At 52.7% G+C, this 18,022-nt stretch overlaps 1 protein-coding gene across 1 annotated transcript in view; it reads left to right on the top strand.

Moving 5' to 3' along the window:
• The window catches only part of LOC146036330 (uncharacterized), a 97,496-nt gene that overhangs the window by 43,742 nt on the left and 35,732 nt on the right, over positions 1 to 18,022 (top strand). Inside the window, exon 12 of the mRNA XM_083160277.1 lies at positions 699 to 814. Within this exon, the coding sequence (XP_083016403.1) occupies positions 699 to 814 (116 nt within the window). The remainder of the gene's footprint in view (positions 1 to 698; positions 815 to 18,022) is intronic.

The following is an 18,022-nucleotide window of genomic DNA, read 5'->3' as shown; positions in this document are numbered from 1 at the left end:
CTGGCCGGGTCCATCAGACACACACAGCTGATCACACTGGCCCGGTCCATCAGACACACACGGTTGATCACACTGGCCGGATCCATCGGGGACACACAGCTGATCACACTGGCCGGGTCCATCAGACACACACGGTTGATCACACTGGCCGGATCCATCGGGGACACACAGCTGATCACACTGGCCGGATCCATCGGACAAACACAGCTGATCACACTGGCCGGATCCATCGGGGACACACACAGCTGATCACACTGGCCGGGTCCATCGGACACACACACAGCTGATCACACTGGCCGGGTCCATCAGACACAAACACAGCTGATCACACTGGCCGGGTCCATCAGACACACACAGCTGATCACACTGGCCGGGTCCATCAGACACAAACACAGCTGATCACACTGGCCGGGTCCATCAGACACACACAGCTGATCACACCGGCCGGATCCATCGGGAACACACACAGCTGATCACACTGGCCGGATCCATCAGACACACACAGCTGATCACACCGGCCGGATCCATCGGGAACACACACAGCTGATCACACCTCCATATGATAACTGATGCATCCATGGGATGTAGTCAATTATTACATTGTAAATGGCCAATATTATCACATCTGAACTTTTATCTTAGTATATAAACCCCCCCTATGAATCTCATTAGTTTTCGGTCTCTTTTTCCACCCCCAGTTGATTGGTCGCTGGGAATGTGTTCGAACTAACAGGGTTCCTAATAACTGTGAAGGACTGTGGATGGAATTTGAGGTTCAGAGCGGAGAACTCCTACTCAGTAATTCTTCATACGGGTAATAGAATAAAGCTAAGATTCAATGACTTGCGTTAGATAGGTCGGCAGGAATCGAGGTCCACGTACTGGCCAAGGTCTATTGGAGATGTATAACAGGTCAGGTCACACAGAGACAGCCGGGGTATAGTATAAGACAGGTCAGGGACATACAGAGACAGCCGGGGTATAGTACAAGACAGGTCACACAGAGACAGCCGGGGTATAGTATAAGACAGGTCAGGGACATACAGAGACAGCCGGGGTATAGTACAAGACAGGTCACACAGAGACAGCCGGGGTATAGTACAAGACAGGTCAGGTCACACAGAGACAGCCGGAGTATAGTATAAGACAGGTCAGGGACATACAGAGACAGCCGGGGTATAGTATAAGACAGGTCAGGTCACACAGAGACAGCCGGAGTATAGTATAAGACAGGTCAGGGACATACAGAGACAGCCGGGGTATAGTACAAGACAGGTCAGGTCACACAGAGACAGCCGGGGTATAGTATAAGACAGGTCAGGGACATACAGAGACAGCCGGGGTATAGTATAAGACAGGTCAGGTCACACAGAGACAGCCGGAGTATAGTATAAGACAGGTCAGGGACATACAGAGACAGCCGGGGTATAGTACAAGACAGGTCAGGTCACACAGAGACAGCCGGGGTATAGTATAAGACAGGTTAGGTCACACAGAGACAGCCGGGGTATAGTACAAGACAGGTCACACAGAGACAGCCGGGGTATAGTATAAGACAGGTTAGGTCACACAGAGACAGCCGAGGTATAGTATAAGACAGATCAGGTCACACAGAGACAGCCGGGGTATAGTACAAGACAGGTCAGGTCACACAGAGACAGCCGGGGTATAGTATAAGACAGGTCACACAGAGACAGCTGGGGTGTAGTACAAGACAGGTCAGGTCACACAGAGACAGCCGGGGTATAGTACAAGACAGGTCACACAGAGACAGCCGGGGTATAGTACAAGACAGGTCAGGTCACACAGAGACAGCCAGGGTATAGTACAAGACAGGTCAGGTCACACAGAGACAGCCAGGGTATAGTACAAGACCGGTCAGGTCACACAGAGACAGCCGGGGTATAGTACAAGACAGGTCACACAGAGACAGCCGGGGTATAGTACAAGACAGGTCAGGTCACACAGAGACAGCCGGGGTATAGTACAAGACAGGTCAGGGTCACGCAGAGACAGCCGGGGTATAGTACAAGACAGGTCAGGTCACTCAGAGACAGCCGGGGTATAGTACAAGACAGGTCACACAGAGACAGCCGGGGTATAGTACAAGACAGGTCACACAGAGACAGCCGGGGTATAGTACAAGACAGGTCACACAGAGACAGCCGGGGTATAGTACAAGACAGGTCAGGTCACACAGAGACAGCCGGGGTATAGTATAAGACAGGTCAGGTCACACAGAGACAGCCGGGGTATAGTACAAGACAGGTCACACAGAGACAGCCGGGGTATAGTACAAGACAGGTCAGGTCACACAGAGACAGCCGGGGTATAGTACAAGACAGGTCACACAGAGACAGCCAGGGTATAGTACAAGACCGGTCACACAGAGACAGCCGGGGAATAGTACAAGACGGGTCAGGTCACACAGAGACAGCCGGAGTATAGTACAAGACAGGTCAGGTCACACAGAGACAGCCGGGGTATAGTACAAGACAGGTCAGGTCACACGCAGACAGCCGGGGTATAGTACAAGACAGGCCAGGTCACACAGAGACAGCCGGGGTATAGTAGAAGACGGGTCAGGTCACACAGAGACAGCCGGGGTATAGTACAAGACAGGTCAGGTCATACAGAGACAGCCGGGGTATAGTACAAGACCGGTCAGGTCACACAGAGACAGCCAGGGTATAGTACAAGACAGGTCAGGTCACACAGAGACAGCCGGGGTATAGTACAAGACAGGTCAGGTCACACAGAGACAGCCTGGGTATAGTACAAGACAGGTCAGGTCACACAGAGACAGCCGGGGTATAGTACAAGACAGGTCAGGTCACACAGAGACAGCCGGGGTATAGTACAAGACAGGTCAGGTCACACAGAGACAGCCGGGGTATAGTACAAGACAGGTCAGGTCACACAGAGACAGCCGGGGTATAGTACAAGACAGGTCAGGTCACACAGAGACAGCCGGGGTATAGTACAAGACAGGTCAGGTCACACGGAGACAGCCGGGGTATAGTACAAGACAGGTCAGGTCACACAGAGACAGCCGGGGTATAGTACAAGACAGGTCAGGTCACACAGAGACAGCCGGGGTATAGTATAAGACAGGTCAGATCACACAGAGACAGCCGGGGTATAGTACAAGACAGGTCAGATCACACAGAGACAGCCAGGGTATAGTACAAGACCGGTGACACAGAGACAGCCGGGGTATAGTACAAGACAGGTCACACAGAGACAGCCAGGGTATAGTACAAGACCGGTCACACAGAGACAGCCGGGGTATAGTACAAGACAGGTCAGGTCATACAGAGACAGCCGGGGTATAGTACAAGACAGGTCAGGTCACACAGAGACCGCCGGGGTATAGTACAAGACAGGTCACACAGAGACAGCCGGGGTATAGTACAAGACTGGTCAGGTCACACAGAGACAGCCGGGGTATAGTACAAGACAGGTCAGGTCACGCAGAGACAGCCGGGGTATAGTACAAGACAGGTCAGGTCACACAGAGACAGCCGGGGTATAGTACAAGACAGGACAGGTCACACAGAGACAGCCGGGGTATAGTATAAGACAGGTCAGGTCACACAGAGACAGCCGGGGTATAGTACAAGACAGGTCAGGTCACACAGAGACAGCCGGGGTATAGTACAAGACAAGTCACACAGAGACAGCCGGGGTATAGTACAAGACCGGTCACACAGAGACAGCCGGGGTATAGTACAAGACAGGTCAGGTCATACAGAGACAGCCGGGGTATAGTACAAGACAGGTCAGGTCACACAGAGACAGCCGGGGTATAGTACAAGACAGGTCACACAGAGACAGCCGGGGTATAGTACAAGACTGGTCAGGTCACACAGAGACAGCCGGGGTATAGTACAAGACAGGTCAGGTCACGCAGAGACAGCCGGGGTATAGTACAAGACAGGTCAGGTCACACAGAGACAGCCGGGGTATAGTACAAGACAGGACAGGTCACACAGAGACAGCCGGGGTATAGTATAAGACAGGTCAGGTCACACAGAGACAGCCGGGGTATAGTACAAGACAGGTCAGGTCACACAGAGACAGCCGGGGTATAGTACAAGACAAGTCACACAGAGACAGCCGGGGTATAGTACAAGACAGGTCACACAGAGACAGCCGGGGTATAGTACAAGACAGGTCAGGTCACACAGAGACAGCCGGGGTATAGTACAAGACAGGTCAGGTCATACAGAGACAGCCGGGGTATAGTACAAGACCGGTCAGGTCACACAGAGACAGCCAGGGTATAGTACAAGACAGGTCAGGTCACACAGAGACAGCCAGGATATAGTATAAGACAGGTCACACAGAGACAGCCGGGATATAGTACAAGACAGGACAGGTCACACAGAGACAGCCGGGGTATAGTATAAGACAGGTCAGGTCACACAGAGACAGCCGGGGTATAGTACAAGACAGGTCAGGTCACACAGAGACAGACGGGGTATAGTACAAGACAGGACAGGTCACACAGACACAGCCGGGGTATAGTACAAGACAGGTCAGGTCACACAGAGACAGCCGGGGTATAGTACAAGACAGGTCAGGTCACACAGAGACAGCTGGGGTATAGAACAAGACAGGTCAGGTCACACAGAGACAGCCGGGGTATAGTACAAGACAAGTCACACAGAGACAGCCGGGGTATAGTACAAGACAGGTCACACAGAGACAGCCGGGGTATAGTACAGGACAGTTCAGGTCACACAGAGACAGCCGGGGAATAGTACAAGACAGGTCAGGTCACACAGAGACAGCCGGGGTATAGTACAAGACAGGTCACACAGAGACAGCCGGGGTATAGTACAAGACAGGTCAGGACACACAGAGACAGCCAGGGTATAGTACAAGACCGGTCACACAGAGACAGCCAGGGAATAGTACAAGACGGGTCAGGTCACACAGAGACAGCCGGAGTATAGTACAAGACAGGTCAGGTCATACAGAGACAGCCGGGGTATAGTACAAGACAGGACAGGTCACACAGAGACAGCCGGGGTATAGTATAAGACAGGTCAGGTCACACAGAGACAGCCGGGGTATAGTACAAGAAAGGTCAGGTCACACAGAGACAGCCGGGGTATAGTACAAGACAGGTCACACAGAGACAGCCGGGGTATAGTACAAGACAGGTCAGGTCGCACAGAGACAGCCGGGGTATAGTACAAGACAGGACAGGTCACACAGAGACAGCCGGGGTATAGTATAAGACAGGTCAGGTCACACAGAGACAGCCGGGGTATAGTACAAGACAGGTCAGGTCACACAGAGACAGCCGGGGTATAGTACAAGACAGGTCACACAGAGACAGCCGGGGTATAGTACAAGACAGGTCAGGTCACACAGAGACAGCCGGGGTATAGTACAAGACAGGTCAGGTCACACAGAGACAGCCGGGGTATAGTACAAGACAGGTCAGGTCACACAGAGACAGCCGGGGTATAGTACAAGACAGGTCAGGTCACACAGAGACAGCTGGGGTATAGTACAAGACAGGTCAGGTCACACAGAGACAGCCGGGGTATAGTACAAGACAAGTCACACAGAGACAGCCGGGGTATAGCACAAGACAGGTCACACAGAGACAGCCGGGGTATAGTACAAGACAGGTCAGGTCACACAGAGACAGCCGGGGTATAGTACAAGACAGGTCACACAGAGACAGCCGGGGTATAGTACAAGACAGGTCAGGACACACAGAGACAGCCGGGGTATAGTACAAGACAGGACAGGTCACACAGAGACAGCCGGGGTATAGTACAAGACAGGACAGGTCACACAGAGACAGCCGGGGTATAGTATAAGACAGGTCAGGTCACACAGAGACAGCCGGGGTATAGTACAAGAAAGGTCAGGTCACACAGAGACAGCCGGGGTATAGTACAAGACAGGTCACACAGAGACAGCCGGGGTATAGTACAAGACAGGTCAGGTCACACAGAGACAGCCGGGGTATAGTACAAGACAGGTCAGGTCACACAGAGACAGCCGGGGTATAGTACAAGACAAGTCACACAGAGACAGCCAGGGTATAGTACAAGACAGGTCACACAGAGACAGCCGGGGTATAGTACAAGACAGGACAGGTCACACAGAGACAGCCGGGGTATAGTATAAGACAGGTCAGGTCACACAGAGACAGCCGGGGTATAGTACAAGACAGGTCAGGTCACACAGAGACAGCCGGGGTATAGTACAAGACCGGTCACACAGAGACAGCCAGGGTATAGTATAAGACAGGTCAGGTCACACAGAGACAGCCGGGGTATAGTACAAGACAGGTCACACAGAGACAGCCGGGGTATAGTACAAGACAGGTCACACAGAGACAGCCGGGGTATAGTACAAGACAGGTCACACAGAGACAGCCGGGGTATAGTACAAGACAGGTCACACAGAGACAGCCGGGGTATAGTACAAGACAGGTCACACAGAGACAGCCGGGGTATAGTACAAGACAAGTCACACAGAGACAGCCGGGGTATAGTACAAGACAGGTCACACAGAGACAGCCGGGGTATAGTACAAGACAGGTCAGGTCACATAGAGACAGCCGGGGTATAGTACAAGACAAGTCACACAGAGACAGCCGGGGTATAGTACAAGACAGGTCACACAGAGACAGCCGGGGTATAGTACAAGACAGGTCAGGTCACATAGAGACAGCCGGGGTATAGTACAAGACAGGTCAGGTCACACAGAGACAGCCGGGGTATAGTACAAGACAGGTCAGGTCACACAGAGACAGCCGGGGTATAGTACAAGACAGGTCAGGTCACACAAAGACAGCCGGGGTATAGTACAAGACAGGTCAGGTCACGCAGAGACAGCCGGGGTATAGTACAAGACAGGTCAGGTCACGCAGAGACAGCCGGGGTATAGTACAAGACAGGTCAGGTCACACAGAGACAGCCGGGGTATAGTACAAGACAGGTCAGGTCACACAGAGACAGCCGGGGTATAGTACAAGACAGGTCACACAGAGACAGACGGGGTATAGTACAAGACAGGTCACACAGAGACAGCCGGGGTATAGTACAAGACAGGTCACACAGAGACAGCCGGGGTATAGTACAAGACAGGTCAGGTCACACAGAGACAGCCGGGGTATAGTACAAGACAAGTCACACAGAGACAGCCGGGGTATAGTACAAGACAGGTCAGGTCACACAGAGACAGCCGGGGTATAGTACAAGACAGGTCAGGTCACACAGAGACAGCCGGGGTATAGTACAAGACAGGTCAGGTCACACAGAGACAGCCGAGGTATAGTACAAGACAGGTCACACAAAGACAGCCGGGGTATAGTACAAGACAGGTCAGGTCACGCAGAGACAGCCGGGGTATAGTACAAGACAGGTCAGGTCACACAGAGACAGCCGGGGTATAGTACAAGACAGGTCAGGTCACACAGAGACAGCCGGGGTATAGTACTAGACAGGTCAGGGTCACGCAGAGACAGCCAGGGTATAGTACAAGACAGGTCACACAGAGACAGCCGGGATATAGTACAAGACAGGTCAGGTCACACAGAGACAGCCGGGGTATAGTATAAGACAGGTCAGGTCACACAGAGACAGCCGGGGTATAGTACCAGACAGGTCAGGTCACACAGAGACAGCCGGGGTATAGTACAAGACAGGTCAGGGTCACACAGAGACAGCCGGGGTATAGTACAAGACAGGTCAGGTCACACAGAGACAGCCAGGGTATAGTACAAGACAGGTCACACAGAGACAGCCAGGGTTTAGTACAAGACAGGTCAGGTCACGCAGAGACAGCCGGGGTAAAGTACAAGACAGGTCAGGTCACGCAGAGACAGCCGGGGTAAAGTACAAGACAGGTCAGGTCACACAGAGACAGCCGGGGTATAGTACAAGACAGGTCAGGTCACACAGAGACAGCCGGGGTATAGTACAAGACAGGTCACACAGAGACAGCCGGGGTATAGTACAAGACAGGTCACACAGAGACAGCCGGGGTATAGTACAAGACAGGTCACACAGAGACAGCCGGGGTATAGTACAAGACGGGTGAGGCCACACAGAGACAACCGGGGTATAGTATAAGACAGGTCAGGTCACACAGAGACAGCCGGGGTATAGTATAAGACAGGTCAGGTCACACAGAGACAGCCGGGGTATAGTACAAGACAGGTCAGGTCACACAGAGACAGCCAGGGTATAGTACAAGACAGGTCACATAGAGACAGCCGGGGTATAGTACAAGACAGGTCAGGTCACACAGAGACAGCCGGGGTATAGTACAAGACAGGTCAGGTCACACAGAGACAGCCAGGGTATAGTACAAGACAGGTCAGGTCACACAGAGACAGCCGGGGTATAGTACAAGACCGGTCAGGTCACACAGAGACAGCCAGGGTATAGTACAAGACAGGTCAGGTCACACAGAGACAGCCAGGGTATAGTATAAGACAGGTTAGGTCACACAGAGACAGCCGGGGTATAGTACAAGACAGGTCAGGTCACACAGAGACAGACGGGGTATAGTACAAGACTGGTTAGGTCACACAGAGACAGCCGGGGTATAGTACAAGACAGGTCAGGTCACGCAGAGACAGCCGGGGTATAGTACAAGACAGGTCAGGTCGCACAGAGACAGCCGGGGTATAGTACAAGACAGGACAGGTCACACAGAGACAGCCGGGGTATAGTATAAGACAGGTCAGGTCACACAGAGACAGCCGGGGTATAGTACAAGACAGGTCAGGTCACACAGAGACAGCCGGGGTATAGTACAAGACAGGTCACACAGAGACAGCCGGGGTATAGTACAAGACAGGTCAGGTCACACAGAGACAGCCGGGGTATAGTATAAGACAGATCAGGTCACACAGAGACAGCCGGGGTATAGTACAAGACAGGTCAGGTCACACAGAGACAGCCGGGGTATAGTACAAGACAGGTCAGGTCACACAGAGACAGCCGGGGTATAGTACAAGACAGGTCAGGTCACACAGAGACAGCCGGGGTATAGTACAAGACAGGTCACACAGAGACAGCCGGGGTATAGTACAAGACTGGTCAGGTCACACAGAGACAGCCGGGGTATAGTACAAGACAGGTCAGGTCACGCAGAGACAGCCGGGGTATAGTACAAGACAGGTCACACAAAGACAGCCGGGGTATAGTACAAGACAGGTCAGGTCACGCAGAGACAGCCGGGGTATAGTACAAGACAGGTCAGGTCACGCAGAGACAGCCGGGGTATAGTACAAGACAGGTCAGGTCACACAGAGACAGCCGGGGTATAGTACAAGACAGGTCAGGTCACACAGAGACAGCCGGGGTATAGTACAAGACAGGTCAGGGTCACGCAGAGACAGCCGGGGTATAGTACAAGACAGGTCACACAGAGACAGACGGGGTATAGTACAAGACAGGTCACACAGAGACAGCCGGGGTATAGTACAAGACAGGTCACACAGAGACAGCCGGGGTATAGTACAAGACAGGTCAGGTCACACAGAGATAGCCGGGGTATAGTACAAGACAAGTCACACAGAGACAGCCGGGGTATTGTACAAGACAGGTCAGGTCACACAGAGACAGCCGGGGTATAGTACAAGACAGGTCAGGTCACACAGAGACAGCCGGGGTATAGTACAAGACAGGTCAGGTCACACAGAGACAGCCGAGGTATAGTACAAGACAGGTCACACAAAGACAGCCGGGGTATAGTACAAGACAGGTCAGGTCACGCAGAGACAGCCGGGGTATAGTACAAGACAGGTCAGGTCACACAGAGACAGCCGGGGTATAGTACAAGACAGGTCAGGTCACACAGAGACAGCCGGGGTATAGTACTAGACAGGTCAGGGTCACGCAGAGACAGCCAGGGTATAGTACAAGACAGGTCACACAGAGACAGCCGGGGTATAGTACAAGACAGGTCAGGTCACACAGAGACAGCCGGGGTATAGTATAAGACAGGTCAGGTCACACAGAGACAGCCGGGGTATAGTACCAGACAGGTCAGGTCACACAGAGACAGCCGGGGTATAGTACAAGACAGGTCAGGGTCACACAGAGACAGCCGGGGTATAGTACAAGACAGGTCAGGTCACACAGAGACAGCCGGGGTATAGTACAAGACAGGTCAGGTCACACAGAGACAGCCGGGGTATAGTACAAGACAAGTCACACAGAGACAGCCGGGGTATAGTACAAGACAGGTCAGGTCACACAGAGACAGCCGGGGTATAGTACAAGACAGGTCAGGTCACACAGAGACAGATGGGGTATAGTACAAGACAGGTCAGGTCACACAGAGACAGCCGAGGTATAGTACAAGACAGGTCACACAAAGACAGCCGGGGTATAGTACAAGACAGGTCAGGTCACGCAGAGACAGCCGGGGTATAGTACAAGACAGGTCAGGTCACACAGAGACAGCCGGGGTATAGTACAAGACAGGTCACACAGAGACAGCCGGGGTATAGTACAAGACAGGTCAGGTCACACAGAGACAGCCGGGGTATAGTACAAGACAGGTCACACAGAGACAGCCGGGGTATAGTACAAGACAGGTCAGGTCACACAGAGACAGCCGGGGTATAGTACAAGACAGGTCAGGTCACACAGAGACAGCCGGGGTATAGTATAAGACAGGTCAGGTCACACAGAGACAGCCGGGGTATAGTACAAGACAGGTCAGGTCACACAGAGACAGTCGGGGTATAGTATAAGACAGGTCAGGTCACACAGAGACAGCCGGGGTATAGTACAAGACAGGTCAGGTCACACAGAGACAGCCAGGGTATAGTACAAGACAGGTCAGGTCACACAGAGAAAGCCGGGGTATAGTATAAGACAGGTCAGGTCACACAGAGACAGCCGGGGTATAGTACAAGACAGGTCAGGTCACACAGAGACAGCCGGGGTATAGTACAAGACAGGTCACACAGAGACAGCCGGGGTATAGTACAAGACAGGTCAGGGACACGCAGAGACAGCCGGGGTATAGTACAAGACAGGTCAGGTCACACAGAGACAGCCGGGGTATAGTACAAGACAGGTCACACAGAGACAGCCGGGGTATAGTACAAGACAGGTCAGGTCACGCAGAGACAGCCGGGGTAAAGTACAAGACAGGTCAGGTCACACAGAGACAGCTGGGGTATAGTACAAGACAGGTCAGGTCACACAGAGACAGCCGGGGTATAGTACAAGACAGGTCACACAGAGACAGCCGGGGTATAGTACAAGACAGGTCACACAGAGACAGCCGGGGTATAGTACAAGACGGGTGAGGCCACACAGAGACAACCGGGGTATAGTATAAGACAGGTCAGGTCACACAGAGACAGCCAGGGTATAGTATAAGACAGGTCAGGTCACACAGAGACAGCCGGGGTATAGTATAAGACAGGTCAGGTCACACAGAGACAGCCAGGGTATAGTACAAGACAGGTCAGGTCACACAGAGACAGCCGGGGTATAGTACAAGACAGGCCACACAGAGACAGCCGGGGTATAGTACAAGACAGGTCAGGTCACACAGAGACAGCCGGGGTATAGTACAAGACAGGTCAGGTCACACAGAGACAGCCAGGGTATAGTACAAGACAGGTCAGGTCACACAGAGACAGCCGGGGTATAGTACAAGACAGGTCACACAGAGACAGCCGGGGTATAGTACAAGACAGGTCAGGTCACACAGAGACAGCCGGGGTATAGTACAAGACAGGTCAGGGTCACGCAGAGACAGCCGGGGTATAGTACAAGACAGGTCAAGTCACACAGAGACAGCCGGGGTATAGTACAAGACAGGTCACACAGAGACAGCCGGGGTATAGTACAAGACAGGTCAGGTCACGCAGAGACAGCCGGGGTAAAGTACAAGACAGGTCAGGTCACACAGAGACAGCCGGGGTATAGTACAAGACAGGTCACACAGAGACAGCCGGGGTATAGTACAAGACAGGTCAGGTCACACAGAGACAGCCGGGGTATAGTACAAGACAGGTCAGGTCACACAGAGACAGCCGGGGTATAGTACAAGACAGGTCAGGTCACACAGAGACAGTCGGGGTATAGTATAAGACAGGTCAGGTCACACAGAGACAGCCGGGGTATAGTACAAGACAGGTCAGGTCACACAGAGACAGCCAGGGTATAGTACAAGACAGGTCAGGTCACACAGAGACAGCCGGGGTATAGTATAAGACAGGTCAGGTCACACAGAGACAGCCGGGGTATAGTACAAGACAGGTCAGGTCACACAGAGACAGCCGGGGTATAGTACAAGACAGGTCACACAGAGACAACCGGGGTATAGTACAAGACAGGTCAGGGTCACGCAGAGACAGCCGGGGTATAGTACAAGACAGGTCAGGTCACACAGAGACAGCCGGGGTATAGTACAAGACAGGTCACACAGAGACAGCCGGGGTATAGTACAAGACAAGTCAGGTCACACAGAGACAGCCGGGGTATAGTACAAGACAGGTCACACAGAGACAGCCTGGGTATAGTACAAGACAGGTCAGGTCACACAGAGACCACCGGGGTATAGCATAAGACAGGTCAGGTCACACAGAGACAGCCGGGGTATAGTATAAGACAGGTCAGGTCACACAGAGACAGCCGGGGTATAGTATAAGACAGGTCAGGTCACACAGAGACAGCCGGGGTATAGTACAAGACAGGTCAGGTCACACAGAGACAGCCGGGGTATAGTACAAGACAGGTCACACAGAGACAGCCGGGGTATAGTACAAGACAAGTCAGGTCACACAGAGACAGCCGGGGTATAGTACAAGACAGGTCACACAGAGACAGCCTGGGTATAGTACAAGACAGGTCAGGTCACACAGAGACAGCCGGGGTATAGTATAAGACAGGTCAGGTCACACAGAGACAACCGGGGTATAGTATAAGACAGGTCAGGTCACACAGAGACAGCCAGGGTATAGCACAAGAAGGGTCAGGTCACACAGAGACAGCCGGGGTATAGTACAAGACAGGTCAGGTCACACAGAGACAGCCGGGGTATAGTACAAGACAGGTCACACAGAGACAGCCGGGGTATAGTACAAGACAAGTCAGGTCACACAGAGACAGCCGGGGTATAGTAGAAGACAGGTCACACAGAGACAGCCTGGGTATAGTACAAGACAGGTCAGGTCACACAGAGACAGCCGGGGTATAGTATAAGACAGGTCAGGTCACACAGAGACAACCGGGGTATAGTATAAGACAGGTCAGGTCACACAGAGACAGCCAGGGTATAGCACAAGACAGGTCAGGTCACACAGAGACAGCCGGGGTATAGTACAAGACAGGTCACACAGAGACAGCCGGGGTATAGTACAAGACAGGTCACACAGAGACAGCCGGGGTATAGTACAAGACAGGTCACACAGAGACAGCCGGGGTATAGTACAAGACAGGTCACACAGAGACAGCCGGGGTATAGTACAAGACAGGTCAGGTCACACAGAGACAGCCGGGGTATAGTATAAGACAGGTCAGGTCACACAGAGACAGCCGGGGTATAGTACAAGACAGGTCACACAGAGACAGCCGGGGTATAGTACAAGACAGGTCAGGTCACACAGAGACAGCCGGGGTATAGTACAAGACAGGTCACACAGAGACAGCCAGGGTATAGTACAAGACCGGTCACACAGAGACAGCCGGGGAATAGTACAAGACAGGTCAGGTCACACAGAGACAGCCAGGGTATAGCACAAGACGGGTCAGGTCACACAGAGACAGCCGGGGTATAGTACAAGACAGGTCAGGTCACACAGAGACAGCCGGGGTATAGTACAAGACAGGTCACACAGAGACAGCCGGGGTATAGTACAAGACAGGTCAGGTCACACAGAGACAGCCGGGGTATAGTACAAGACAAGTCACACAGAGACAGCCGGGGTATAGTACAAGACAGGTCACACACAGACAGCCGGGGTATCGTACAAGACAGGCCAGGTCACACAGAGACAGCCGGGGTATAGTACAAGACGGGTCAGGTCACACAGAGACAACCGGGGTATAGTACAAGACGGGTCAGGTCACACAGAGACAGCCGGGGTATAGTACAAGACGGGTCAGGTCATACAGAGACAGCCGGGGTATAGTATAAGACAGTTCAGGTCACGCAGAGACTGCCGGGGTATAGTATAAGACAGGTCAGGTCACACAGAGACAGCCGGGGTATAGTACAAGACAGGTCAGGTCACACAGAGACAGCCGGGGTATAGTACAAGACAGGTCAGGTCACACAGAGACAGCCGGGGTATAGTATAAGACAGGTCAGGTCACACAGAGACAGCCGGGGTATAGTGCAAGACAGGTCAGGTCACACAGAGACAGCCGGGGTATAGTACAAGACAGGTCAGGTCACACAGAGACAGCCGGGGTATAGTACAAGACAGGTCAGGTCACACAGAGACAGCCGGGGTATAGTACAAGACAGGTCACACAGAGACAGCCAGGGTATAGTACAAGACCGGTCACACAGAGACAGCCAGGGTATAGTACAAGACCGGTCACATAGAGACAGCCGGGGTATAGTATAAGACAGGTCAGGTCACACAGAGACAACCGGGGTATAGTATAAGACAGGTCAGGTCACACAGAGACAGCCAGGGTATAGCACAAGACAGGTCAGGTCACACAGAGACAGCCGGGGTATAGTACAAGACAGGTCACACAGAGACAGCCGGGGTATAGTACAAGACAGGTCACACAGAGACAGCCGGGGTATAGTACAAGACAGGTCACACAGAGACAGCCGGGGTATAGTACAAGACAGGTCACACAGAGACAGCCGGGGTATAGTACAAGACAGGTCAGGTCACACAGAGACAGCCGGGGTATAGTATAAGACAGGTCACACAAAGACAGCCAGGGTATAGTACAAGACAGGTCACACAGAGACAGCCGGGGTATAGTACAAGACAGGTCACACAGAGACAGCCGGGGTATAGTACAAGAAATGTCAGGTCACACAGAGACAGCCGGGGTATAGTACAAGACAGGTCACACAGAGACAGCCAGGGTATAGTACAAGACCGGTCACACAGAGACAGCCGGGGAATAGTACAAGACGGGTCAGGTCACACAGAGACAGCCGGGGTATAGTACAAGACAGGTCAGGTCACACACAGACAGCCGGGGTATAATACAAGACAGGCCAGGTCACACAGAGACAGCCGGGGTATAGTACAAGACAGGTCAGGTCACACAGAGACAGCCGGGGTATAGTACAAGACAAGTCACACAGAGACAGCCGGGGTATAGTACAAGACAGGTCACACACAGACAGCCGGGGTATCGTACAAGACAGGCCAGGTCACACAGAGACAGCCGGGGTATAGTACAAGACAGGTCAGGTCACACAGAGACAGCCGGGGTATAGTATAAGACAGGTCACACAAAGACAGCCAGGGTATAGTACAAGACAGGTCACACAGAGACAGCCGGGGTATAGTACAAGACAGGTCACACAGAGACAGCCGGGGTATAGTACAAGAAATGTCAGGTCACACAGAGACAGCCGGGGTATAGTACAAGACAGGTCACACAGAGACAGCCAGGGTATAGTACAAGACCGGTCACACAGAGACAGCCGGGGAATAGTACAAGACGGGTCAGGTCACACAGAGACAGCCGGGGTATAGTACAAGACAGGTCAGGTCACACACAGACAGCCGGGGTATAATACAAGACAGGCCAGGTCACACAGAGACAGCCGGGGTATAGTACAAGACAGGTCAGGTCACACAGAGACAGCCGGGGTATAGTACAAGACAAGTCACACAGAGACAGCCGGGGTATAGTACAAGACAGGTCACACACAGACAGCCGGGGTATCGTACAAGACAGGCCAGGTCACACAGAGACAGCCGGGGTATAGTACAAGACGGGTCAGGTCACACAGAGACAGCCGGGGTATAGTACAAGACGGGTCAGGTCACACAGAGACAGCCGGGGTATAGTACAAGACGGGTCAGGTCATACAGAGACAGCCGGGGTATAGTATAAGACAGTTCAGGTCACGCAGAGACTGCCGGGGTATAGTATAAGACAGGTCAGGTCACACAGAGACAGCCGGGGTATAGTACAAGACAGGTCAGGTCACACAGAGACAGCCGGGGTATAGTACAAGACAGGTCAGGTCACACAGAGACAGCCGGGGTATAGTACAAGACAGGTCACACAGAGACAGCCAGGGTATAGTACAAGACCGGTCACACAGAGACAGCCAGGGTATAGTACAAGACCGGTCACATAGAGACAGCCGGGGTATAGTATAAGACAGGTCAGGTCACACAGAGACAACCGGGGTATAGTATAAGACAGGTCAGGTCACACAGAGACAGCCAGGGTATAGCACAAGACAGGTCAGGTCACACAGAGACAGCCGGGGTATAGTACAAGACAGGTCACACAGAGACAGCCGGGGTATAGTACAAGACAGGTCACACAGAGACAGCCGGGGTATAGTACAAGACAGGTCACACAGAGACAGCCGGGGTATAGTACAAGACAGGTCACACAGAGACAGCCGGGGTATAGTACAAGACAGGTCAGGTCACACAGAGACAGCCGGGGTATAGTATAAGACAGGTCACACAGAGACAGCCGGGGTATAGTACAAGACAGGTCACACAGAGACAGCCGGGGTATAGTACAAGACAGGTCACACAGAGACAGCCGGGGTATAGTACAAGAAATGTCAGGTCACACAGAGACAGCCGGGGTATAGTACAAGACAGGTCACACAGAGACAGCCAGGGTATAGTACAAGACCGGTCACACAGAGACAGCCGGGGAATAGTACAAGACGGGTCAGGTCACACAGAGACAGCCGGGGTATAGTACAAGACAGGTCAGGTCACACACAGACAGCCGGGGTATAATACAAGACAGGCCAGGTCACACAGAGACAGCCGGGGTATAGTACAAGATGGGTCAGGTCACACAGAGACAGCCGGGGTATAGTACAAGACAGGTCAGGTCACACAGAGACAGCCGGGGTATAGTACAAGACGGGTCAGGTCATACAGAGACAGCCGGGGTATAGTATAAGACAGGTCAGGTCACGCAGAGACTGCCGGGGTATAGTATAAGACAGGTCAGGTCACGCAGAGACAGCCGGGGTATAGTACAAGACAGGTCAGGTCACGCAGAGACAGCCGGGGTATAGTACAAGACAGGTCAGGTCACACAGAGACAGCCGGGGTATAGTACAAGACAGGTCAGGTCACACAGAGACAGCCGGGGTATAGTACAAGACAGGTCAGGTCACACAGAGACAGCCGGGGTATAGTACAAGACAGGTCAGGTCACACAGAGACAGCCGGGGTATAGTACAAGACAGGTCAGGTCACACAGAGACAGCCGGGGTATAGTATAAGACAGGTCAGGTCACACAGAGACAGCCGGGGTATAGTACAAGACAGGTCAGGTCACACAGAGACAGCCGGGGTATAGTATAAGACAGGTCAGGTCACACAGAGACAGCCGGGGTATAGTACAAGACAGGTCAGGTCACACAGAGACAGCCGGGGTATAGTACAAGACAGGTCACACAGAGACAGCCAGGGTATAGTACAAGACCGGTCACACAGAGACAGCCAGGGTATAGTACAAGACCGGTCACACAGAGACAGCCGGGGTATAGTATAAGACAGGTCAGGTCACACAGAGACAGCCGGGGTATAGTACAAGACGGGTCACACAGAGACAGCCGGGGTATAGTACATGACAGGTCAGGTCACACAGAGACAGCCGGGGTATAGTACAAGACAGGCCAGGTCACACAGAGACAGCCGGGGTATAGTACAAGACGGGTCAGGTCACACAGAGACAGCCATGGTATAGTACAAGACCGGTCACACAGAGACAGCCGGGGTATAGTACAAGACAGGTCAGGTCACACAGAGACAGCCGGGGTATAGTACAAGACAGGCCAGGTCACACAGAGACAGCCGGGGTATAGTACAAGA

This window comes from Crinia signifera, chromosome 9 (genome assembly GCF_055691185.1).
Source record: "Crinia signifera chromosome 9, ASM5569118v1, whole genome shotgun sequence".
In the NCBI taxonomy this organism is placed as follows: Eukaryota; Metazoa; Chordata; class Amphibia; order Anura; family Myobatrachidae; genus Crinia; species Crinia signifera.
This window is presented reverse-complemented; position numbering and strand designations above follow the sequence as displayed.